This window comes from Ahaetulla prasina, chromosome 9 (genome assembly GCF_028640845.1).
Source record: "Ahaetulla prasina isolate Xishuangbanna chromosome 9, ASM2864084v1, whole genome shotgun sequence".
Lineage (NCBI taxonomy): Eukaryota > Metazoa > Chordata > Lepidosauria > Squamata > Colubridae > Ahaetulla > Ahaetulla prasina.
The window spans coordinates 29,767,894-29,791,577 of NC_080547.1; the positions used below are offsets into that span (position 1 = coordinate 29,767,894).

The window sequence follows — 23,684 nt, forward strand, 5'->3', positions numbered from 1 at the left end:
TGTTCACCCAGTTGGTTTGAATAGCTGGCCATCCATCCTCAGCTTAAACCCTAGAAAACAGATAATGTCAGCCTAGCAAAATGAACTGCCTGATTTGTAATGTGCTTACAGTCCAAGGTACATCAACTGTAACAAAGCAGACCTGTGACATATTCTAGAACACCTTAGCTTTTATTATTTATTTTGAAGTAACAATAAAAAGGGAACATAATCATCTACTTAACTTGCCTTTTCCCTTTAGGCAATCATGGGGACTGTGCTGGGAAAAAAGAAAGGAAACTGATGATATGGTAAAGAAAAAAAATGATGCCATTCAAAGATGGCATCTTAGAAAAAAGCCATTGTTGATTGGTAGAAGATCCTTTCCTAAATTTCAGGCCTAAAATCTAGATTTTGTAGTGGATCTAAATGTTTAGCTTGCTGAATAGGCTTGAGCAAAATTGTGGCCACTCAGGGAACTTCCTTGGAAGACTGGATCCTTATTTTGATATCTCTGTTTTTCTCTCCTTCTCATTTCATGTTCCCCGAGACCTCCCACCACAGAAGCTGTATTCATTAAAATTGCTCATTGACCTTCCTAGGGCAGTAGATTCTAGACAACCTCATATTGCTTGTGGAAAATATGGCAGATGGGAAGAGTAGTTAAGGCACCTCGAGATAGATGAGCACTCTCTCCACCCTCTCCCCCTTTCACTTTCACAATGATATCTGAAGAAAGATGCCTTTATGATGAAGTGCATTTCAAGCATTGCCTTTCCTTTTTATTTCTTTGCCCAGGGCTCTGACAGGTGTTCCCTCCAGGGCATAGATGCTTCCTATAACATTTGAGTGAAGGGAGATATTGTCTGTGACAGCTTGTGTACATAGATCATGGTTTTATGATGATGGAAAAGTGTGCACTGATTGATTTGCTGAGCTGGGCTGACTTAAAAAGAGCTTGCAACAAGATAGCTTCCCTCATGCCAAAACACAATTTAATCAACAGCTGACCAATCCATCATCTGGGCAGCAAGGAGGAGGTTGCAAATGCTGGGGAGGTGCCATATGACTAATGGACAAAAATGTCTATTCTTGGCATAAGCGCACTGAGATACACATACTAATTTCTTTCCCCATATTATCTACTAATACCATATCTTCTCTTTTAAAGAAGCCTGTGCAGAATGGCAAGGAAGATGGTCCCTGACTCTTTTTCTTCCTGCTGCTTAAACTTGAATCCTGACATTCTTTTTGACACTTACTTACTAAAGGCTGGGATATTATTTGGTGAGAAGGGAGCTGTCACTCCTTCCTGGTTTTACTTAAATATCAGCCATCTGTGGCAGGTGTAACTTGTGTTGATTTTGTGATGCACGTGTATTTATGAATCCTGGAAATTATTTTTGGCAATAAGGTATTTTGTGAAGATGTTTGTGCACTGCCCCAGAAATGAAGTTTGATGGAAGTAAGAGGAAGTAAAATAATTCTGCCAAGGATTCCATTGGGTGGAATTAAGGACTTGTTTTGTTTCTTGTTTTTTAGGTTCATCCTTGCTTGATAACGTTTGACTGTGTTAGGTTTGGGCAGTAACGAGGCAGGAGACCAGGGTAGTGACAACAGCTCTTTAATATACAGTGAACCCAGCAACCGGGCTGGGGAAAAACCTCTCCTTAAATACAGTTTAGCCGGCGGCTTCAACCAATCAGCAACGTGCTTGTTTCCCGCCAGAACATTTAAAGATACATTACACTCCTTCCCTCCCAGAAAACACTTTACCAATATTTACATGATATTTACATATTATTTTTCAACGTAATCACGCAAATAGACTGGGCGTCTCCTGACTCTTTCGGACCTGCGCAATTCATTCCCTGGGAGTGGGTCGAGCTGACTGGAGGGGCTGTTTGCTCCTCTCAGCTCCTCCTCTAGGCCATCCGGCCCTGGATTATTTGCCGAGTCGTCCCTGCTGTTTTCTAATGGAACCTGTTGGCGTCGCTGGACCTCCTGGAACTCAGATAAGTCCTGCGATTTCCCCGGGTTTGAGTCAGCTGTGGATTCAAACATTGTATAGTCAGGGCCTGTTTCGTCTAATTCGGATTGTTCGGCTATGCGTTTTCTTATTTGGTCTATGTGGCGCCTCCATACCCGGCCGTCTTTTATCTCCACCAAGTATGATTTTGGACCTGTTATGTTTAGGATTTTTCCTGCTACCCATGTCGGGCCTTCACCATAGTTGTGTGCCCACACTCGGTCGCCTATGTCCATTCCTCTTGTTTTTTCGAGTCCCCCCTTGTAACCCTCCGGTGTATAGTTTGGATTTAAACGGTCTAGTGGGCACCTGAGCTTTCGGCCCATTAATAATTCTGCTGGGCTTCTGCCGGTTGTGACACAGGGGGTTCTGTGTTGGACGGCCAGGAAAACATCGATTTTTGTTTGCCAGTCGCCTGGCTTGAGTCTGGACAATGCCTCTTTTGCGCTCCGGACGAAACGCTCTGCAAGGCCATTCGTCGCAGGGTGGAAAGGCGCCGAGAGGGCATGCCGGATGCCCTCTTCTGCCAAGTACTCCTCAAACTGGGTTGCCGTGAATTGCGGGCCGTTATCGGATACTAACGTGTCGGGCAACCCATGGGTTACAAATAGGTGTCGTAGGACTGAGATCACGGCCTCGGCTGTCATGGATCTCATGAGAATGATTTCCAGCCATTTGGAGTAGGCATCGACTACTACCAGAAAGGTTTGGCCGTGGAAGGGGCCGGCAAAGTCAATGTGGATTCTAGACCAGGGCCCTTGGGGTTTCTCCCATTCCCGAACCGGGGCCGTTGGGGGTAGCGGTCTGGACTCCTGGCAGGCCTGGCATTTCCCTACCCTTTCAGCAATTTCCGAGTCCATTAAAGGCCACCACACATAGCTTCTCGCTAGACCCTTCATCCTCACGATCCCTGGGTGACCTCGTGGAGGAGATCCAACACCCTTTTCCTCAATTTCTCTGGGATCACCACTCGATCCCCCATAGCAGGCACCCCTTGAGCCGAAAGTTCCCACGTTTCTTTACAAACTCTTTAAAACGCCGCCCGGCGCAGCGGCCACCCTCTTGTACCCAATCAAGTACAGTTCTCAAAATAATGTCCCGGTATGACGCCCGAGCCACCTCCTTAGACGTGACTGGGCCAGAGTCCAGAGAGTCAATTAACAGTATGGGCGTCCCGGGTGGGGTCTCGATCGCCCCTGGCAGTGGGCATCTGCTTAGCGTCCGCATGCCCCAACTCTTTTCCTGGCCGATGCCGCAGTTTATAGGAGTAGGCGGCTAAAAGATAGTCCATCGGGTCAATCGGGCGAAAGTGCCACAGGCGTTGGTGTCGCCAGCCAGTAACCCTAACAGTGGTCTGTGGTCTGTAACAATTTCAAAGTCTCTACCAAAAACGTATTCGTGAAACTTTTTTACCCCTGATACTATAGCTAGAGCTTCCTTATCCAACTGACTATAGTTCCTCTCTGTCGAGGACATCGTTCTGGAGTAGAAGGCTATTGGGGCTTCTGTGCCATTTGGAAGCCTGTGGCTGAGCACTGCACCCACCCCGTAAGGGGAAGCATCACAAACTAATACCAATGGCATTGTGCTATGATACTGGATCAGTAAGCTATCGCTCGAGAGTAGGTTTTTTACTGCTTCGAAAGCCCTCGCTTCCGTCTTTCCCCAAGACCAAACAGTATTCTTTCCCAGTAACTTATGTAGCGGCTCGGCAACGGTTGCCTTATTTTTCAAAAAGACCGCGTAAAAGTTCACAAGACCCAGGAATGCCTGTAGCTCTGTTTTGTTTTTGGGCGCTGGAGCCTTTCTTATTGCCTTGACCTTGCTCTCAGTGGGGTGGATTCCTTCCTTGTCTATTCTGTAGCCCAAGAACTCTACGGATTCTACCCCTATTTGGCATTTGTTCACTTTAACCTTTAGACCGGCTGACCGGAAAATGCCCAAAACTTTTCTCAAACGCTCCCCAATTCTTCTAAATTTTCGCTGATACCAATACATCATCAAAATAGGGACTACCCCGGAGCCCTTGCAGAAGTCGCCCATTAAATTTTGAATAGACCAGGTGCCACACTCACCCCAAACTGTAACCGGGTACACTTGAAAGCACCTCTGTGAGTCACAATTGTCTGGGCTTCGCTGTGTTGGCGTCTACAGGCAGTTGTTGATAGGCTTGGGCCAAATCTAATTTGGCAAAACGTGCCCTTGCCCCAGCGAGTGCAGCAAATGTTGCACCACGGGGACCGGGTAAGCGCTTTTTTGCAAGGCTTTGTTTAACGTTGCCTTGTAGTCAGCGCAGATTCTAACTGACCCATCTGGTTTCACTGGGGTGACGATTGGCGTCTCCCACTATGCGTGATCGACTGGCACTAGTATCCCTGACTGATGAGTTTGTCTATCTCCTGTCAATCTTGGGTTTAAGGGCAAAGGACCCTCCTTGCTTTTAACCGTATGGGGGCTACCTGGGGGTCTAAATTGAAAGAAATAGGGGTCCCCTTGTACTTGCCCAGGCAGTCCTTGAAAACATCTTCGAATTCGTCCATGAGTGTGTCCTTTAGGTTAAAGTCATTTCTGTGGATGCCAGTCACTCCCATGCCCAACGCACGGAACCAGTCTAGTCCCAACAAACTTGGCAGGGTCCCTTCGACTATCGTGATGGGCAGGGTCTTCTTGTGTGGTCCATACTCGACGCGGACGGAGGTTGTCCCTCGAACAGGGATGCGATTCCCTTGGTAGTCTTGAACTTTTAGCCGCTGTGTTTGCAGTTTGCGTTTGGCGATTTTCGCAAAGCTGCAAAGTGTCCCAGGACATGATTGTGATCGCTGACCCTGTGTCCACTTCCAGTCGGCACGGCACTCCTTGATTTTCGGTTTTGTGAAGATTTTCTTCTCTCGCGGGTTGCTGCGACCCACTATCACGGTCGTTCGATTTGACTTCGCGCCCTTTTTGTTTTGACCAATCACGGGTCGCCTTGCCGATCCCGCGCTCTGATTGGTTGGTTTGAATTTTCGGCGGGAAGGTTGGGGTGCTTGACAGACTTGAGCCAGGTGCCCCTTCTTCTCGCACCGCCGACATGTGGCGTCCTTGAACTTGCATTGTTGACGCTGGTGTTGCCCTCCGCAACTTCCGCATTCATCCCGGTCTTCTTTGCTCATTCTCCCGGTGTGGAAAACTCCTTCCTCATCCTCGCCGTCTGATTCGGTCTGGATTTCTTCGTTGTGGACCGGGGTTGATTTCGCGCTCGCCATTGGTGTAAGCGGCTTTTGTAGGGTTTCCGCTGCTTGGGTGGACATCTCATGAGCTCTGGCTTCGTCCAGAGCGTTTGCCAGCGTTAGATTGCTTTTTGATAGCAGCCGCCTCCGCAAACGAATGTCTCTAACCCCACGGATGAGTTGCTCTAACAGTTCCTCATCCAAATCTCGGTACCCACAATCCTTGGAGGCTTTCCTCAGTGCGGCCATGTATTCGCTGATGGATTCGCCCTCTTGCTGTCTGCGCTCTCCAAATTCAAAACGCCGTACATATTTGGACGGTGTTGGCGCGAAATGGTTCTTCAATAGGTTCTGCAGAGTTTGCCACGATACCGATTGTACCGGCGTTGGCTCTGCCAGGGCTTCTGCGATGTCGATGACCTCGGGACCGCAGTGGCTCAGGAAATATGCCCTTTTTCTGTTATCTGGAACTCCTTGCAGTTCGTTCGCCTCGAGGAAGCTCTCGAAACGGGTCATGTACGTTCCCCATTTCTCCTTGGATGGGTCAAACGGCGCGGGCGGTGTGTAGCTGGCCATCTCTGCGTTTCCGCCCTGAATTTGCTGGGTTCGGTTCTTTCGTGCGTTCAGCTCGTTCCTGGTGCTTTTAGCCTCGAGATCCCACCTTCGTCGCCAGTGTTAGGTTTGGGCAGTAATGAGGCAGGAGACCAGGGTAGTGACAACTGCTCTTTAATATACAGTGAACCCAGCAACCGGGCTGGGGAAAAACCTCTCCTTAAATACAGTTTAGCCGGCGGCTTCAACCAATCAGCAACGTGCTTGTTTCCCGCCAGAACATTTAAAGATACATTACAGACTATATAGCCTCATTGTCAATTATATTTTCAGTCATATCTATTACAGTCATATCTATTACACCTTCTCAAAGTCATATGTATAATACAAAAAAGGAATGCTATGTTCTCTGACACATGTCATTGTCTAATGCCCAGAAATCAATAAAGGGTAGAAAAGACACCATGTCAAAAAGAAAGGAACATTTTAGCATGAACCCAAAATTGTCATGAGTTTCTATCAGTTTGGGATTTTTGCCTTGTTTACCAAAGAACATAATACAAATGTCAAATAACTTACCAGTCGGATAAAATATATTAATCCTTGTTCTGTATTTGATACTTTTTAAAATGTGATCTTGATACTCTCCATTCAAGTGTACAGATGTCCTTAAATTAAAGCATACTGGATAAAAGCAGAATTGTCTTGACTGAGATCTCATTCAACAAGCTGATTCATAAATGAGAGCAAAGTATCTCAATTTCCTATTTGTATCTTCTGACTATGTCCTTCTCACTTTTGTCTGCCTGTCTGCCTTCCTCTGTTTTTTTCTTTGCATCCAATTGTATGACATGCTATGTTTTGGTAAAGCAAATTTGAAGAACTTCTGTTATTCTTCAGATCTTAGATGTCATCCTATGACAATCTGTCATTTTGTCCACCTAGACATTCAGAAGAAGAAGAAGAAATTGATAGTTGCTCATTGGATGCTACAAGAATGTTTCATTGGTGTGAAGCTGTCCCTTTTGAAATGGCACTCTTGGTAGGTAATGGACCTAGATGATCTAGATTTATTCAGGGCATTACTTTACTTTTTTAAATTACAGAACTTATTTTTAATTAGTAGAAACTATTTCTATTTTAGGCCATTTTTGCTTGTATTTACTTATTAGTTTCTTCCATGCGATTTCCATATTTTTTTAATGAGGAATTTAACCTCCCCAGTTTCTGCCTCCTTCAAGAAGAAACTAAAGAGTTCTGAGGTTGCCCTTTAACAACGCTTAGATCTACCTTCAATGTATTCTGCACAAATGTCAGAGATTAATAGTAATGTGGTATCCTGTCTATCATTAGGCAGAATCCTGCAGCTTGTAACACCATCTGCTATTTACACGTGCAGTTATACAGACCATATACTTATTTACTCCAGTATTGAAATAAGATCATTCTAGACAATTTTTATCTGAGTGGCTGCCAACTTTTCTTTTGCAACTGATAGCAAAAAGCTGTGGACCATTGATAACGGTACACAAAGTTTCTGTGTTAATTCTTGGTCTTTGAGACAATGCATAACGTCTAACATTGTGACGTCTAAAGTAGTGATGGTCACAGTTATTTATTTATTTAGTGTATATATTTATTTAGTGTTTATATCATAAACGAACTAGCAATATATATTAACATTTCAACTAGATTAGTAGAACCCAATAAAATATAAATATAAGAAGATCTATGTTCAAATATCAGTGTTTAGGTCAACTAACCATTGAAGCGCAGCATCATTTATATTTTTTTAAACAAAATCAGATACTGGACCAGAATATGCCCTCAGTTTACAGCTGGTCATGATGTGATCTATAGTTTGACATAGACCCCACAGTCACATTGAGGGGAGGATGCTAGGCCCGGGGTAAAATTCAAATTTTTCCCTACCGGTTTTGTGGGCTTGGCTTGGTGGGCATAACTTGGTGGGGGTCATGTGACTGGGTGGGAATGGCCAACTCGACATCACTCACATCGAGGGGCCCCTGACCCAGCCACTCCCCTTGCAGTCACTCCTTATTATGAATGGCAGGAAAATGGGGAGGGGGATTTTCCTGTTTACCATCCTTCCCTCAGTCTGTGCTAAGCTTGAGGAATGGGTGACAGGCAGGAAAATCCCCCTCCCCATTTTCCTGCCTTTCATGAAAATGGCTCCATTCCTTCAGAGTTGTAATCATGGGATACACTGAAGGGTCGGAATAGAGCTTTTTTCATGAAATGCAGGAAAATAGGGAGGGGGATTTTCCTGCCTGTCATCTATCCCTCAAGCTCAGCACAGACTGAGGTAAGAATGGTAGGCAGGAAAATCTCTCTTCTCCATTTTCCTGCTGTTCGCAAAAAAAGCTCAATTCCGAACCTTCAGCATTGTTTCTGTTTCAGTGCAGAATGACTTTTGCCCATCTCTTTCTGGGCACGGGGCTTCTGCCTGTGAGGCCACTTCCCAAAGCTGGCAGCTCCACAGCCAGCCGCTTTGCTTTTCCCCTCTTTTTCCTCATGGGAGGCTTGTGTGGTGGCACCAGAAGAAGGTGGAGGCAGAGGCATGGGGGAGGCAGAGGCGATACCAATGCACCAGACCCTTTGTTCCACTGTCTCTTGGCTTGCCTGCAGCTGCACCAAACAAGCACCAGCATGAGGCATCTGGATTGCCTGCCTTCCATATGCAGGTGCTGGTGCCGCTGCACAAGCCTCCTGTGAGCCTCCCAAAAAGAGGGAAAAAGCAAAGCAGCTGGCCACGAAGCTGCCGGCTTCAGGGAAGTGCCCCAACAAGCAGAGGCACTCTGCCCAGAAAGAGAAGGGGAAAAGTGGCATTTGCACTGCCCCAAGGGGCCAGCAGGCTGCAGAGGCGAAGGCAAGGTCCAGGGCAACAGCATTGCTCTGGGAGGGAGGGAGGATGTCCTGGAGCTGCACATGTGGTGCTGCCACCCCTCTCAGCCCCAGTGCAGTGGCTGCATCTCCCCCAAGGGCCGCCCACCCACCCACCCACTGGCCAGGCCAGCTCAGAAGTGGTGTGTCTCCCATTAAGGTCTGGATGTGTGACCTTGGAAGGCAAGCGGGCATGGGGAACCACTGGGAAGGCCGCATGGAAGGCAGACAAGCATGGCAGGGCCGCAGGGAAGGGAGTAGGCTCCTAGCTCCCTTCCCCGCAGCCGGGCAGCTCCAACATGCTTGCTTGCTTGCTTGCTTGCCTGCCTTCCACTCAGTCTTTCTGGCAGTCCCTTTGGCCAGCTTGCAAAGGCAGGCAAGCACCTGGGTGAGCGGGCGGGCGGGTCAGGGCCAGCCAGGGATGGTTTTTACCGGTTCGCTGATCCGGTCCAAACCAGTCTAATTTCACCCCTGGCTAGGCCCCATTTATACAGAAAGGAGCCCCAGAAGATGTGGTGTGGAGTGTAAATGCTATTCAAGATTGTCCATTGCTGACATGATAGTTCAAAGGCTGGCACCTTTTTTTTGTGTGGTCATTTATATGTCTTCCTCTTACTGGATGTTCAGGTTTACCATGGTCTTAATAATTTGGCTGATTGGAGATTTTACCAATAAACTCAATAATATAGAAAAATTAACTTATTATTTAAATTATTAATTGGAGTGCCAAACTCCAAGAAGAAATTTGAAGCATCTTTAGTTTGGTATAAGATATTTATGTTCACACCTCTTCTATTAGACTTAATATGCCCATTTGTCTTTGTCTTCAATATAGCAAATTCATCTTTTTGTCTCATATTCTAATCAGCCTAGCCCTCCTCCTGTACCCCCAGAATCTATTAAAAGGTTATAGAATGAATCACTTCCATTGTTTAGCATCACTTGACAGACTAATAATTGGATTTAAGGCACGTTCCACTAAATACAGCTTGAAATTTCATTATTCAATTTAAACTAATCCAATTAGTTAGAGATGATCATTTAATTTGGCAATGATTCTAATCACTCATCAGTAAAGTTCCCTGACATGAATCTTTTATTTTCCTTCAAAGATAAAACCATCATGAAGAAATGGTTTTATGAATGTTTGGTTGACAGTTCTTGATAGGGAATGTTCCAATCATCTAAAGATTTCTTCCATCACACCTAAGTACAGTCACCTTATCATGTCACATACCCAATATGACAAATCACCATTATGCTTTCTGACACAACATGATGTCATTAGGTTCCCAGAAATCTATAACAAAAGGCTATAATAGACAGAATAGATACAAATCATCTTATAGTGGACCAAAGGATATTTTAGATTTTTCTAGGAGGTTGGGGTATATATATTTTGCTTCGCAAAGATTATTCTAGAAATGATAAATTTGTTGAGTGCTAAGAGCTAATCCATAGGCTAGAACTAGATCTTTGGGGGTGAGGTACGTGCTTTTTCAAAAATTGGTATGGTGACCTCAAGTTTAATAAATTTTCCATGTTAAGTACTTTGGTAAGATCTCATTCAACACGATGAGTCACAAGTGATATCTCTTGATGGGTAAACTGCCAACCTGTTAAACATGTAAGAAGTGACAGATTCTACTTTATACATAAAACCTTCCCAATTTCAGATGTTTTTTTTCAGTATCAGGAGGACCAAGAGGACTATGAGAATAGGAACATAGCAGTGGTGGATTCTTATGCTACAGTTCAGGAGCACAATTCACAATGTCTAAATATGAAACTTTTTTCATATATGAAAAAATATGAAAAGCATGAAATTTAAATTTTCCCCTTCATACGTTTAGGGTTTCATTTCATTTTCAAAACATTTTCTTTTCATTGCCATTCTTTGTGCTAAAAACACAACATATCAGGTCTGTATTACTACCTCTCTCTGAAGCTCATGCCTCTCCTTGATGCATTGTAGTAAAGAGAGCCCTTCCTTCCTTCCTTCCTTCCTTCCTTCCTTCTCTCCCTCCCTCCCTCCCTCCCTCCCTCTCTCTTTCTTTCTGATGAGTATGTCACCTAGTTAAAAGTTTAACCAAAATCCAAGGCTTGTGAAAAGGTTAGATGTTGGTACAATCAATGCATTCTCTGTAAACATTGGTAAAATAATATCACTTTTCCAGTATTTTCAGTTCCATTGCTATTTTGCCAAATTCATTTCCATAGACTCTCTGTTTTATCTTCTTTAGAAATCCAAAAAGAAGTTTTTCAGTGACTTACGTGATCATATTATAGTCTGTGTTTTTGGAGATGCCACTTCAACCATGATTGGATTACGGAACTTTGTAATGCCACTGCGAGCTAGCAACTATGCATTCAGTGAGTTGAAGGACATCGTCTTTGTTGGCTGCATTGAATACCTTGAGCGGGAATGGGAATTCATCAACAATTTTCCAAAACTTCACTTATTGAAGGTATGAATGTGTTTTTAGTGGATGGGAGGATCATCAGATGGGGCAATAAGGCAAATTTCTTTAGTTGTGTTACGACTGTAGATGAAGCAAGAACACCTCATTCCTCTCCCTCCCTTGTTTTGGTGAAAAGGTGAGCTTTTTAAAAACAACAACACTATTTTAGTCTCTCTCTCTGTCCCTCTCCCCTCCCTCTCCCCATTAATTGCATTTGGTTGGTTACATCATCTGGTCTTTGACTGTAATACTGTATTTATGTTTGTTTGTTCATACTTGTCATCTCAAAATGTTAGAGAGTCAGAGAAGGCTATGGAAAGGCAAAAGGGAAGCTTAACCACTCCATCCAAGCATAGGTTATTTTGTTATCCATTCTATACAGCATACTTCTTAAAGCTGTGCAGATTGTCAAGGGATAATATTGAAGCTTCAATCTCAATACTATCCTTAGTGCTGCACTCTCAGTTGAAGCTGTCTCTAGACAGAAGAATATATGAGTTCATTTTCCTGGATCTGATTTTCATTTTTTGGTGGAGGATAATAGAGTTGAAGAAAGTAGCTTCTTATCTATTTTCCATATATTTCTTGGGTTTCTGCTTTAAACTAACTGGACTTTTCTAGGACAGAAATCTGCTGAATAGCAGAAATCTGCTATTCCAAAATCTAGGAATCTGTTTTTTGTTCTGAGGTGCCAAAGCTTTTACTGGTTGAATAAGTGGCATATATTTTTATATTGATATTGATTGTTTCCTGATTGCTTATTTGTATCCTATGACTATCATTAAGTGTTGAACCTTAGAATTCTTGATGAATATATCTTTTCTTTTATGTAGACTGAGAGCATATGCACCAAAACAAATTCCTTGTGTGTCAAATCATGCTTGGCCAATAAAGAATTCTATTCTATTCTATTCTATTCTATTCTATTCTATTCTATTCTATTCTATTCTATTCTATTCTATTCTATTCTATTCTATTCTATTCCTATATTGTTTAGAGACTATTCTGTCCTTTTTTAATCTCAGGAATCCACATGTCTCTTCTTTTTTATTTAAAAAAAAGTTTTTTATTTTTTAACAAACACACACAAACAAACAATGCATTTTTTTTGAACAGAGTATTGACCGAGTCACAAATTTGTACAGCTTTTAGTTATTTTCCAACACAATTTACAGTATATGTTTCACTTTTTGCCATAATATTCTTTCGCTTTAATTTTTATTTTATTTTCCTTATTTCTATAATAATAATAATAATAATAATAATAATAATAATAATAATAATAATAATAATAATAATAATAATAATAATAATAATAATAATAATAATAATTTAATTTGTATACCGCCCTTCTCCCGAAGGACTCAGGGTGGTTCACAGCCAAATAAAATCGACAATAAATAGATACAATATAATAAAAACAATGATAAAAAACTTATTAAATTTGGCCCATAATTAAAATAAAACCATAAAACTCCAATTAAAATACAAATAATAAAACTAATTCTATGCCAGTCCAGCGTGGAAGAATAGATATGTCTTCAGCTTGCGGCGGAAGGTCCGGAGATCAGGAAGTTGACAAAGTCCTGGGGGAAGCTCGTTCCACAGGGTAGGAGCCCCCACAGAGAAGGCCCTCCCCCTGGGGGCCGCCAGCTGACATTGTTTGGCTGATGGCACCCTGAGGAGACCCTCTCTGTGGGAGCGCACGGGTCGATGGGAGGCAAATGGTGGCAGAAGGCAATCCCGTAAATACCCCGGTCCTAAGCCATGTAGTGCTTTAAAGGTGGTAACCAACACCTTGTAGTGCACCTGGAAGACCACAGGCAGCCAGTGCAGCCTGTGCAGGATAGGTGTTATATGGGAGCTCCGAACAGCTCCCTCTATCACCCGCGCAGCTGCATTCTGGACTAACTGGAGTCGCCGGGTGCTCTTCAAGGGGAGCCCCATGTAGAGAGCATTGCAGTAGTCCAGGCGAGAGGTAACAAGAGCATGAGTGACCGTGCATAGGGAATCCCAGTCTAGAAAGGGGCGCAACTGGCGAATCAGGCATACCTGATAAAAACCGTCTCCTGGAGACGGCTGTCAGATGATCCTCAAAGGACAGCCGCCCATCCAGGAGAATGCCCAAGTTGCGCACCCTTTCCATCGGGGCCAATGACTCGCCCCCAACAGTCAGCCGCAGCTGGTTGTACCGGGATGCCGGCATCCACAGCCATTCAGTCTTGGAGGGGTTGAGTTTGAGCCTGTTTCTCCCCATCCAGACCCGCACAGCCTCCAGACACCGGGACAGCACTTCGACAGCTTCGTTGGGGTGGTCTGGGGTGGAAATGTATAGCTGAGTATCATCAGCATACAGTTGGTAGCTCACCCCAAAACCACTGATGACCTCACCCAGCGGCTTCATGTAGATGTTGAACAGGAGGGGGGAGAGGATCGACCCCTGCGGCACCCCACACATGAGGTGCCTCGCGGTCAATCTCTGCCCCCCTGCCAACACCGTCTGCGTCCGGTCGGAGAGATAGGAGGAGAACCACCGAAGAACGGTGCCTCCCACTCCCAAACTCCCCAGCCGGCGCAGCAGGATACCATGGTCGATGGTATCAAAAGCCACTGAGAGATCTAAAAGGACCAGGGCAGAGGAATAACCTCTGTCCCGAGCCCTCCAGAGGTCATCAACCAACGCGACCAAAGCTGTCTCAGTGCTATACCCAGGTCGAAAGCCGGACTGGAACGGGTCCAGATAGACTGTTTCATCCAGGTACTGGGGTAACTGACGTGCCACCACACTCTCAACAACCTTCGCAACGAAGCAAAGGTTGGAGACGGGATGATAGTTTCCCAAAACAGCTGGGTCCAGGGAAGGCTTCTTGAGGAGGGGCCTCACCACCGCCTCTTTCAAGGCAGTAGGAACAACACCTTCCATCAAAGAAGCATTAATAATCCCCTGGAGCCAGCCTCGCATAACCTCCTGTGTGGCCAGTACCAACCAGGAGGGACATGGGTCCAATAAACATGTGGTGGCATTCAGCCTTCTCAGCAACCTGTCCACATTCTCAGGAGCCACAGTATCAAACTCAACCCAGATGTTCTCCACAAGACTTTTCTCCGCCACCTCACCTGGATCTACCCAATTTTGGTCCAGTCCGTTATATAACTAGTCTTACCAGTCACCCTAATCTCTAATCATTAATCATTTTTTTCTTTTTTCCTCCTCTCATTACTTCCTCCAAGTTAAAACCCTTTAGTTTCAAATCAATCATTTTTCTAATATTTAACCCTGACTCTAAATCATCCTATTCAAATATTTTCCCATTACTGCCTTTTCACCTCAGAATATAGTTTCAAACATTTTCTCTAAATTCCATTATTCCAGTCACAAAAATTGATGTTCATACACTTTTACATATACAACTTATCCAAATACTACAGTCAAATACCTTACTACAACTCATTTAATTATATAACATTAAAGCATTGCTTTTAAAACTAAGTTAATCTTCACAATATTCAAATATTTTAACTAAATTCCATATTTGCAATTAAAAGCATTTCAGATAATATTCAAATGTATATATTTGTTTATATCTCTTTGTAATAAGCCATAATCAAAAACATAGTTGATCTTCATAATATAGTATAATTTCAAATGCTTTAAGTGAGTTCCCTAATTACCATTAAAAATATTCTATAATTTCAGATACTTTAGCTAAATTCCATTAGTACCATTAAAGCCATTTAATGTATTACAATCTCATATACTGAACTTTCTAAAATTCATTTATATTTATAGATTTTATTTCAATTCAATTGTAATTCTAAATCTATAAAACATATTTCCCTTTTCATCAACTATTTTCTTCTTCTTCTTCTTCTTCTTCTTCTTCTTCTTCTTCTTCTTCTTCTTCTTCTTCTTCTTCCTCTCTCTCTCTCTCTCTCTCTCTCTCTCTCTCTCTCTCTCTCTCTCTCTCTCTTTCTTCTTCTTTCTCCTGAAATCCTTTACTCTCTTGGTTTGCCCTGTATTTCCATCTGCTCTCCTCTTTCTCCTTTCCCTCTGTCTTATTTTCCCACTGTTAATCCCAGTGTAATGATGGGATCAAAAAATCATTATATTTTTTCTCTTCCCCCATTCTTTCTCTCCTTGTCTCTTTCCACCCTCTCTATTTTTTATCATCGTTAATCCCAATGTAATATTTTAAATTCATCTTTGCTTCTGATCTTATTTCTTTTCTCCCAAATCCTCTTTTTTCCTTTGTTACTCCCCACATAATTAATTGATTTCTCACAGTCAATATCTTTGTCTTTGTCTTTGATACCACTCTCTTGCTTCTCCTTCATAATTTCTGTATCCTCTTGGGTGTATTCCAACACAGTTTCTAGTTCATCCAATTTAGGTTTTGCATGTAACATTGTAATCATTTCATTTGTTTCCATTTTTAAAAATGTATGCATCCTTTTAATCATTTCAATTAATTCCTGCACCATTTTGTACTTTCTGGATTGTCGTTATTCCAATTTTAAGTTTTATTATACTCCACCTTCTTTGGTTATTGAAATCAAACAGCCTGCAAGCACACAAATCCTCCTCAAAAGTTCCCACCACTCTTATCACTTTGAAAGACTTTTTTTCCAAAATACAGGTTAAGTGTTGTAATTTTTTTCTCCACCTGTAGGTGTCTCTCTCCAATCCACAATTCCAATCAACAAGCTACAAAGATATCTATTGTATTTATTAAATCCACATTACCAATATTTACCCTTTTATCTTTTACTTCTTAATTTTTTGTTCCCCAAAGTTCAGTTTAAAATCCTGTTCCAAGTCCAATTTAAAAAAGGAAAGTAAAAGTAAAAAAAACAACAAAAAACCTTCTGTTATGGGGCTTTATTTTTATAGATCCCTCTATTCTTCCTTCAGTGGTCAAAAAAGCATTTTAATTTTTTTTCAAATCCTCTCCACATCTATTATGGGTTTTTCCTTCTGCTGTTTTAACTGTCTCCACGTATTATAATTCAAAAATCAAAATTCCATTTTGGGCTTTAAAGCTTTAAACTTCCGCTTGGGTTTTCTTCCTGCATTCACGCTCCTCTATGCCAATTAGCCACTGTTTCCATGCCAGGACACCTTTTACCAATTTAAAAGTACTTTTTTGTTTTACCTGTGAGCTGGCAATCACTTGACATCAGTACTCCATCCAAATCACCGTTCCTGCTCAAAAACTTGGTCCGGTTGTTCCAGCTTAATGGTGGACACTGTGGCCACCGCCACCGCTGCTGAGTCAAAGAGTTTCCTCTGATTTCCAAGGAACTTGGTCATCCGAGGTGGTCATCCGAGGTGCCTCTTCTTCTTCTCCATCCCTTCGGGACAGATCCGGTCTGAAGACCCCTTGACAGAGGTTTGTCAGCCCGGGATTTCACAAAGCTCATCAGAGCTCACTATTCCCCAACTGTCCTGCCCTGATGCTTCCAGTCGATCTCCACATGTCTCATCAAAATGTTATTAGGAATGTTTATATTATGTTAAATTGTATAAGATATGATATGGCCAATACTCTGTTCATAAACTATGTATGTGTGTAGGGGGGGAATTGAAACAATCAATATTTTTTTTTTAAAAAAAAAGAATGTTTATATTAAATTGAAACTCAGGTTTCAATGTTGTTAGTTCTATGGTTCTTATCTTATAAGCCAACCAGGGTAAATTGTAGAGAAGATGACAGCATAAACAAGTGTTTTTTCTTTAATGAACCTGTAATCACTTGCATCAGGGTGGAGTCGGAATGACTGAATGGAGCTGAGCATTTACTGCCCAGATGCCCTTCCTGAAGCCTATGCAGAATTCACAGCAGATGTTTTCTTTTTGAGCCCAGAGAGAAAAATATCTGATGTTACCCAGGATCAAACTCAGAGCCTCCTGATTGTGAAGCAAGAGTTTCACTTCTAGTCTACTATGCCACCCAGGCATAAAAAAAGTATAATTTAACATAAACAAACACAAATTCTTACTTTTCTTACCAGGGCAGTGGACTATCTTGTTCAGATCTCAAGGCAGCTGGCATCCAGTACTGCAGCATGTGTGCCGTTCTCTCAGCCAATGTCAGTGATGCCAGTGATCAAACTCTAGTGGATACCAAACCTATCTTGGCTACCCTGAATATACGTTTCTTGCAGTTCAAGCAAACTTCATTGACAGGTAAAACATGGGCATCCACTGAAGGATGGAGGTTCAAAAGATGTAGTATGGATAATGCCATTGTCTCACTCTACACAATTGCATAAGAAGTTTTAATCATATAAGATAGAGTTTATGGAATGATGCCACCCCAGGTGTGTCATTGTGGCATCATCAGGATTTTCTGTGGGTGTAACTGGATGAGAGAGAGAAGCAGGTGAGAGGAGGAGGGGGACGGAGGGGGGAAGGGAGGAAGGGAGGGAGGGAGGGAGACATTTCAGGACATAATTCCTTAATTAGTCTCCACTTACTCACCATTTCTTTTTAACATTTATCTCACCTCTAAATTACATTTGATGAAGGATCTTAATCTATTTATGAACTATGAGCAATTCCACAAGGGATACTATGAATGGTTTTTAATTTCTAGCACAGCTGGCCCTTCTGTTTGAACAAATAGCTGTGTTAGACAGCAAAATACAGGGATTCTCCTGAGTCCCCCACCCATTCTCCTCTATTGTTCCTGACCTTGCACCTCTTTTTCAATGACCCTTAGATCTTGCCCCAGAAAAAGAAACTCAAGGCTGGATTTATATCAGTGCGTCAGACACATAATCTGAAAAATTACCTTACATCCAACATCATTTATTTTTATCATTATAGATTCTTTTCTTCTGTCTTTTCATTTACAGAAGAGTGAAGATTTCTCCTCCTCTTGGGAATGACAATATTAATTAACTGAAAATGAACTGGGGATGGATAACTCACCTAAGTGGTCTGCCCATTTCTTTATTAACATTCAGGAGGTTTTACAGCAGCACACTGGGCATGCCAAGACAGAGATTAAGAGAGAGGGAGGGAGGGGAAGGAGGAAGGAGGAGGAGGAGACATTTCAGGACATAATTCCTTAATTAGTCTCCACTTACTCACCATTTCTTTTTAACATTTATCTCACCTCTAAATTACATTTGATGAAGGATCTTAATCTATTTATGAACTATGAGCAATTCCACAAGGGATACTATGAATGGTTTTTAATTTCTAGCACAGCTGGCCCTTCTGTTTGAACAAATAGCTGTGTTAGACAGCAAAATACAGGGGTTCTCCTGAGTCCCCCACCCATTCTCCTCTATTGTTCCTGACCTTGCACCTCTTTTTCAATGACCCTTAGATCTTGCCCCAGAAAAAGAAACTCAAGGCTGGATTTATATCAGTGCGTCAGACACATAATCTGAAAAATTACCTTACATCCAACATCATTTATTTTTATCATTATAGATTCTTTTCTTCTGTCTTTTCATTTACAGAAGAGTGAAGATTTCTCCTCCTCTTGGGAATGACAATATTAATTAACTGAAAATGAACTGGGGATGGATAACTCACCTAAGTGGTCTGCCCATTTCTTTATTAACATTCAGGAGGTTTTACAGCAGCACACTGGGCATGCCAAGACAGAGATTAAGAGAGAGGGAGGGAGGGGGGAAAGGGAGAGGGGGAGAAGGGGAGGAGGAGGAGAGGAGAGAGCGCAACACAGAAAATAATTTCATCCAAAGCTAAGAGAGTTGTAAAAAGAAAAGAAAAGAAAGCAGGCTTCTTCATGGCAATGCAACAATGTATTTCATATCCAGCAGAAATGCTATCTTTCCCAGGAGCCTGGCAGTGGCCAAGGTCCTGCTGTGTCATTCCCAGCTTCATTTGTTCTTCATTCATAGTATCACCTGAAACAAATATCTCCATTCTGCTGCTTGGCAGACCCAGCCTAATTCTTGACAATTAAAAAAAACTTCAGACATAAAAAATATTTGAGATAAGCACACTGTGCAAAAATTCCATTTTATCTGATGGTGGCATAGCTACAGTAAGCATAGAAAAAGCAGCTTATTTTCTTAGTGAAGTAAAGGAATTTGCCTCTAAAGGTGCCATCAAAATGCTTCTGTGGATAATTTACTGTTCACCAATTATACTGTGGTTTTTATTTCTCTCTCTTTGTCTCTATCTATATTTACAGGTAGTCCTCAACTTACAACCATTTGCTTACATTCAAAGTTACAACAGCATTGAGAAAAGTGACTTATGATCATTTTTCACACTTACGACTTGCAGCATCCCTATGGTCATAGGATCAAACTTCAGATGCTTGGAAACTGGCACATGTTTATGACAATTGCTGAGTCCCGGGGTCATAATTCCTTTTTGTGACCTTTTGACAAGCAAAGTCAATGGGGAAGACAGACTGACTTAAAAACTGTGTTACTGCAGTGATTCACTTAACAACTGTGTCAAGAAAAGTTGTAAAATGGGCAAAATTCACTTAACAAATGTCTTGCTTAGCAACAGAAATTTTGGGCTTAATGATGGTCATAAGTTGAAGACTACCTGTACACTCTAACTTTCTATTTACCTATCATCTATCTATCTATCTATCTATCTATCTATCTATCTATCTATCTATCTATCATTTCACCTATCTAGATTAACATAAACATGTAAATGGATGAAGGAAAGAATGGAGAATGAAAAAATCTTAAAAATAACTGAAATCATGTACAGACATCAGAAGAAAAACATGATGTGTATTTTTGTGTAAAAAATAGTCCATAATGTCTCCTGTACAGAAAGTTAAATTAAGATATGAAGGTTAACAAAGGTAGGCAGTTCCAATTCTCAAATGTTGAATCTAGTATTTTACTTTTGGAAAGGGAAAACAAATTTAAGCTATGCCTACTTTCCAGGTAGTGAGTTCCATAAAATATATTAGGACTTTCATATAAATAAAAACACACTGTTAATATGCTTTTTAAGTTAGAAGGTTCTTGTTTCTCTTTTTAAAAAAATAAAATAAAAATAAAGACAATTAAAAATGTGCCTTTTAAATGCAATGCTTCTCAGTTGCTGACAGACTAGTTTTTGAGTTGTTTTGACATACTGCCACCTTCTGTTCCCATTTAGTTGTTATTTTAAACTTTGCAATGGTAGATAAAGTCTCTTTGTTTCATATCAAAAACTTTGCCAAAACTGGAGTGGAGATGAGGTTGTCATGAATGTAAGATTCAGTAAGATTCAGAGTTTAACTCTTTTGAATAGTTCTAGAGGGGGGAAGTCTAGCAGGAAATGTTGGGTTCACACTGAAGATAATAGTAATTAAATGAGAATATTTTCCATCTAAGAAGTTTAGAATAGGTTATAGGGAACGCTGAAAGAAGCTTGTGCCTATCTAAGATTTAACCCAGAGATAGGAAATGGGAGGGGGGATTGCACAAATTGTCAATTATCAGATTTGTATCTAAAGGAGATAGTGGAAGGTAAGATTAAAGTATTGAATCTCCAGTTCAGAAGTTTGGAAACTTTATCCTTCCTCTCACAACTTTTATAAGCTGTGCTACTAGAACTGAGTTGTTTGAGGAAAAAATTTAAAGCTAATATCCTTCTATCATAGCATTCTCTGGCCAGATGCTGTGATTCAGACAGCTACCTCTTGGAACCAATGATCAAATGCAGACTATATCTGAAAAAGTTTCTGGCTTTAAAAAAATCTTTTTACAAAAATTTTCTAGAAAAAAATGGCCAGTGATACAGCCAAACCTGTAACAAAATACAAAATACAGGTAGTCCTTCATGTATGACCACAATTAAGACCAAAATTTTTGCTGCTAAGTGAAATATTTGTTAAGTGAGTTTTGCCCCATTTTATGATCTTTCTTGCCAGGTTTGTTAAGAGAATCACAACAGTTGTTAAGTTAATAACATGGGTTGTTAAGTGAATCCGACTTCCCCATTGACCTCCCTGGTCAGGAAGTCACAAAAGGTGATCACATGACCCTGGGACACTGCAACCATTATAAATATGAGTCAGTTTCCAAGCATCTGATCATTTGATGTTTGGTCGTAAGTGTGAAAAAAGGTCATAAGTCACTTTTTTCAGTGTTGTTCTAACAATGAACGGTCACTAAATGAATTGTTGTACATCGAGGACTACCTGTATTGAAATACCAACTCCATTTTACAAATCTACCTGTTTTGAAATCTCAACTCCATTTCTGAGATAGTAAGGGGGTTTTTTTAACTTCATTCTCTATGTGCTTTGGAACAACACTGGATTGTCCCCTTCTTCTTCTTCTTCTTCTTCTTCTTCTTCTTCTTCTTCTTCTTCTTCTTCTTCTTCTTCTTCTTCTTCTTCTTCTTCCTCCTCCTCCTCCTCCACCACCTCCTCCTCCTCCTCCTCCTCCTCCTCCTCCTCCTCCTCCTCCTCCTCCTCCTCCTCCTCTTCTTCTTCTTCTTCTTCTTCTTCTTCTTCTTCTTCTTCTTCTTCTTCTTCTTCTTCTTCTTCTTCTTCTTCTTCTTCTTCTTCTTCTTCTTCTTCTTCTTCTTCTTCTGAGGTAGTTGCTTTGGCTGGGACTCATTGCTGATAAGACTTTATTAACTTGCCAGTAACCCTGGCTGATCTCGTTTCTTGATGAGGAAAGGATTGAACTGAAGGGTAGCTAAGTTGAGGAAGTTTCAGATTCTGTAGAGGTGATTGTAAAATGAAATGCAAGATACCCTCAGGCATTCTTTAGTCGCCTTGTAATGAACTTATTACAAGGAGCAGACCTTCCACCCATTTAAAAATGCTTGAGTGGTTTGTCTATGGAAATTCTGAGTCATCCAGATCAGGGTTGTCCTAAAGGTGATTTTTCAAAAGGCAGTTGGACTTTCCTTGTTTTTCCTTGAAGACATTTTCCTTCTTATCCAAGAAGCTTTTTCAGTTATGATTGAAGTTCTTGAGGTCTTCAGTCAGAACTGAAGAAGGTTCTTGGATGAGAAGCAAAATGTCTTCAATGAAAAACAAAGAAACTCCAGTTGCCTTTTGAAAAAGCACCTTTGGGGCTTTTTAGTTTTTTTTCAAAAGCTAAAACCCAAAAGATTGCAAAATAATGGCAACAAAAGTACAATGCTGAAAATTATTTCTATTATAAATTCTGTGCTGTGGGAGTTCATTGAATGCCCAAAATCTATCACTCCCACTTTTTGCTACCTATTTAAAAGTACAGGAGATTCATAAAGGAAAAAAAAAATACAGATAGGGAACAATGATACAGATCCTTATCTAATATGTGTCTAAATTCATATATAGATAGTGTGGGTCACTGAAGCTTTCTACAAAAAGGAAGAAAAAAAAGATTTTCCTCAGTTTTACTCTAATTAGTACCCTGTCATGTTTTATCAAATTCAGATTGGCAAACTTAGTTACTGAACTAAATAATCTTTGCCATAAACTAAACATACAATAGTAATTTAGTTTGACAATTTAATATGATACTGGAATTTGAATGTACAGTAGAAACATATAATTAACTAATGTTTTGTAATAGCACCCTGCCAAGATGAGAAATTTCAGGTAGAGGTGATGTATATTGTTTGGGAGTAAAAATATTGACATAAGAAAAATGTAACCAACTATGAGTGGATGCTTAAAAAAATCTTCTTACTGAAATTTTCATCTACTTTCTTCTAGATTTTTGAATTATCTTCCGATATACTTTCCTTTTCCAGGTGAATTTCTTTGCCTACCTGTCCCTCTGTTATCCAGTCTGATCAACAAGAGCTCTCAGGAACCATCAGTGGGACTCTTTCACTATTTCTTACTTGAGAATTTTCAATGAGAGGGATATAGGGAACTGAAACTGAGACCCTCTGTGTTCAAAGGACGTGTCTTTTCAATAAGATGCATTTGAATAAACACACATAATTCTCATACTTATCCTAATATTCTCTGTTGAATGGTCTCTTAATTATCAGGCAGAGAAAGTTCTTTTACATTCAATGATACTTGATCATTTCATTTTATAGCTGGATAACCTGAAGCTGAAAATCTGTCTGTTCTCCTATAATCCCATAGTTGGGGGTTCTTAGAAGCTCTGTATCCACATTCGCTTCAAATTGACTTCTAGAGTGAGAAAATGTTCTCCATGGTCATTGGGGAAATAATCAGAAGCCTTTGAAATGGCTTTGATGACATATCAGCAAGAAAGGGCTGAGTCCTCTGCTTCCTGATTTTCCAAACATTTTTTAACAAACTGTAGAGCAGCATTAATCTATAAACCTTGCTGAGATGATAGATTTTTCTTTTCTGATGTCAAACCAAACTATGTTGCTCCCCAAGGCAAATTCCATTCCATATACTCAAGTTGTTGGCAGTTGATCCTTCAACATTGGCAGAGTGATAAGGTCTTCCACTATATTTGTTTGTTTTCTGGGGCAGGGCACAACTTATGGTATGGCATATAGAGATCCCTCCTATATCAAAGTGAGCAGGTCTGAAGGCTTGGAAATAAGGCCTGAATTGCTGTGTTATTATCCAAGGCAGCTGATTTCTCTAATGTCAGGGCTGGTACAGTTCTCTT

The 23,684-nt window shown here is 41.2% G+C and overlaps 1 protein-coding gene across 1 annotated transcript in view; it reads left to right on the top strand.

The window, feature by feature from the left end:
• KCNU1 (potassium calcium-activated channel subfamily U member 1) overlaps window positions 1-23,684 on the top strand; it is a 117,035-nt gene that overhangs the window by 71,984 nt on the left and 21,367 nt on the right. The window contains 3 exon segments of the mRNA XM_058193984.1: window positions 6,715-6,811; window positions 10,917-11,141; window positions 17,148-17,322. Coding sequence (XP_058049967.1) covers window positions 6,715-6,811; window positions 10,917-11,141; window positions 17,148-17,322 — 497 coding nt within the window.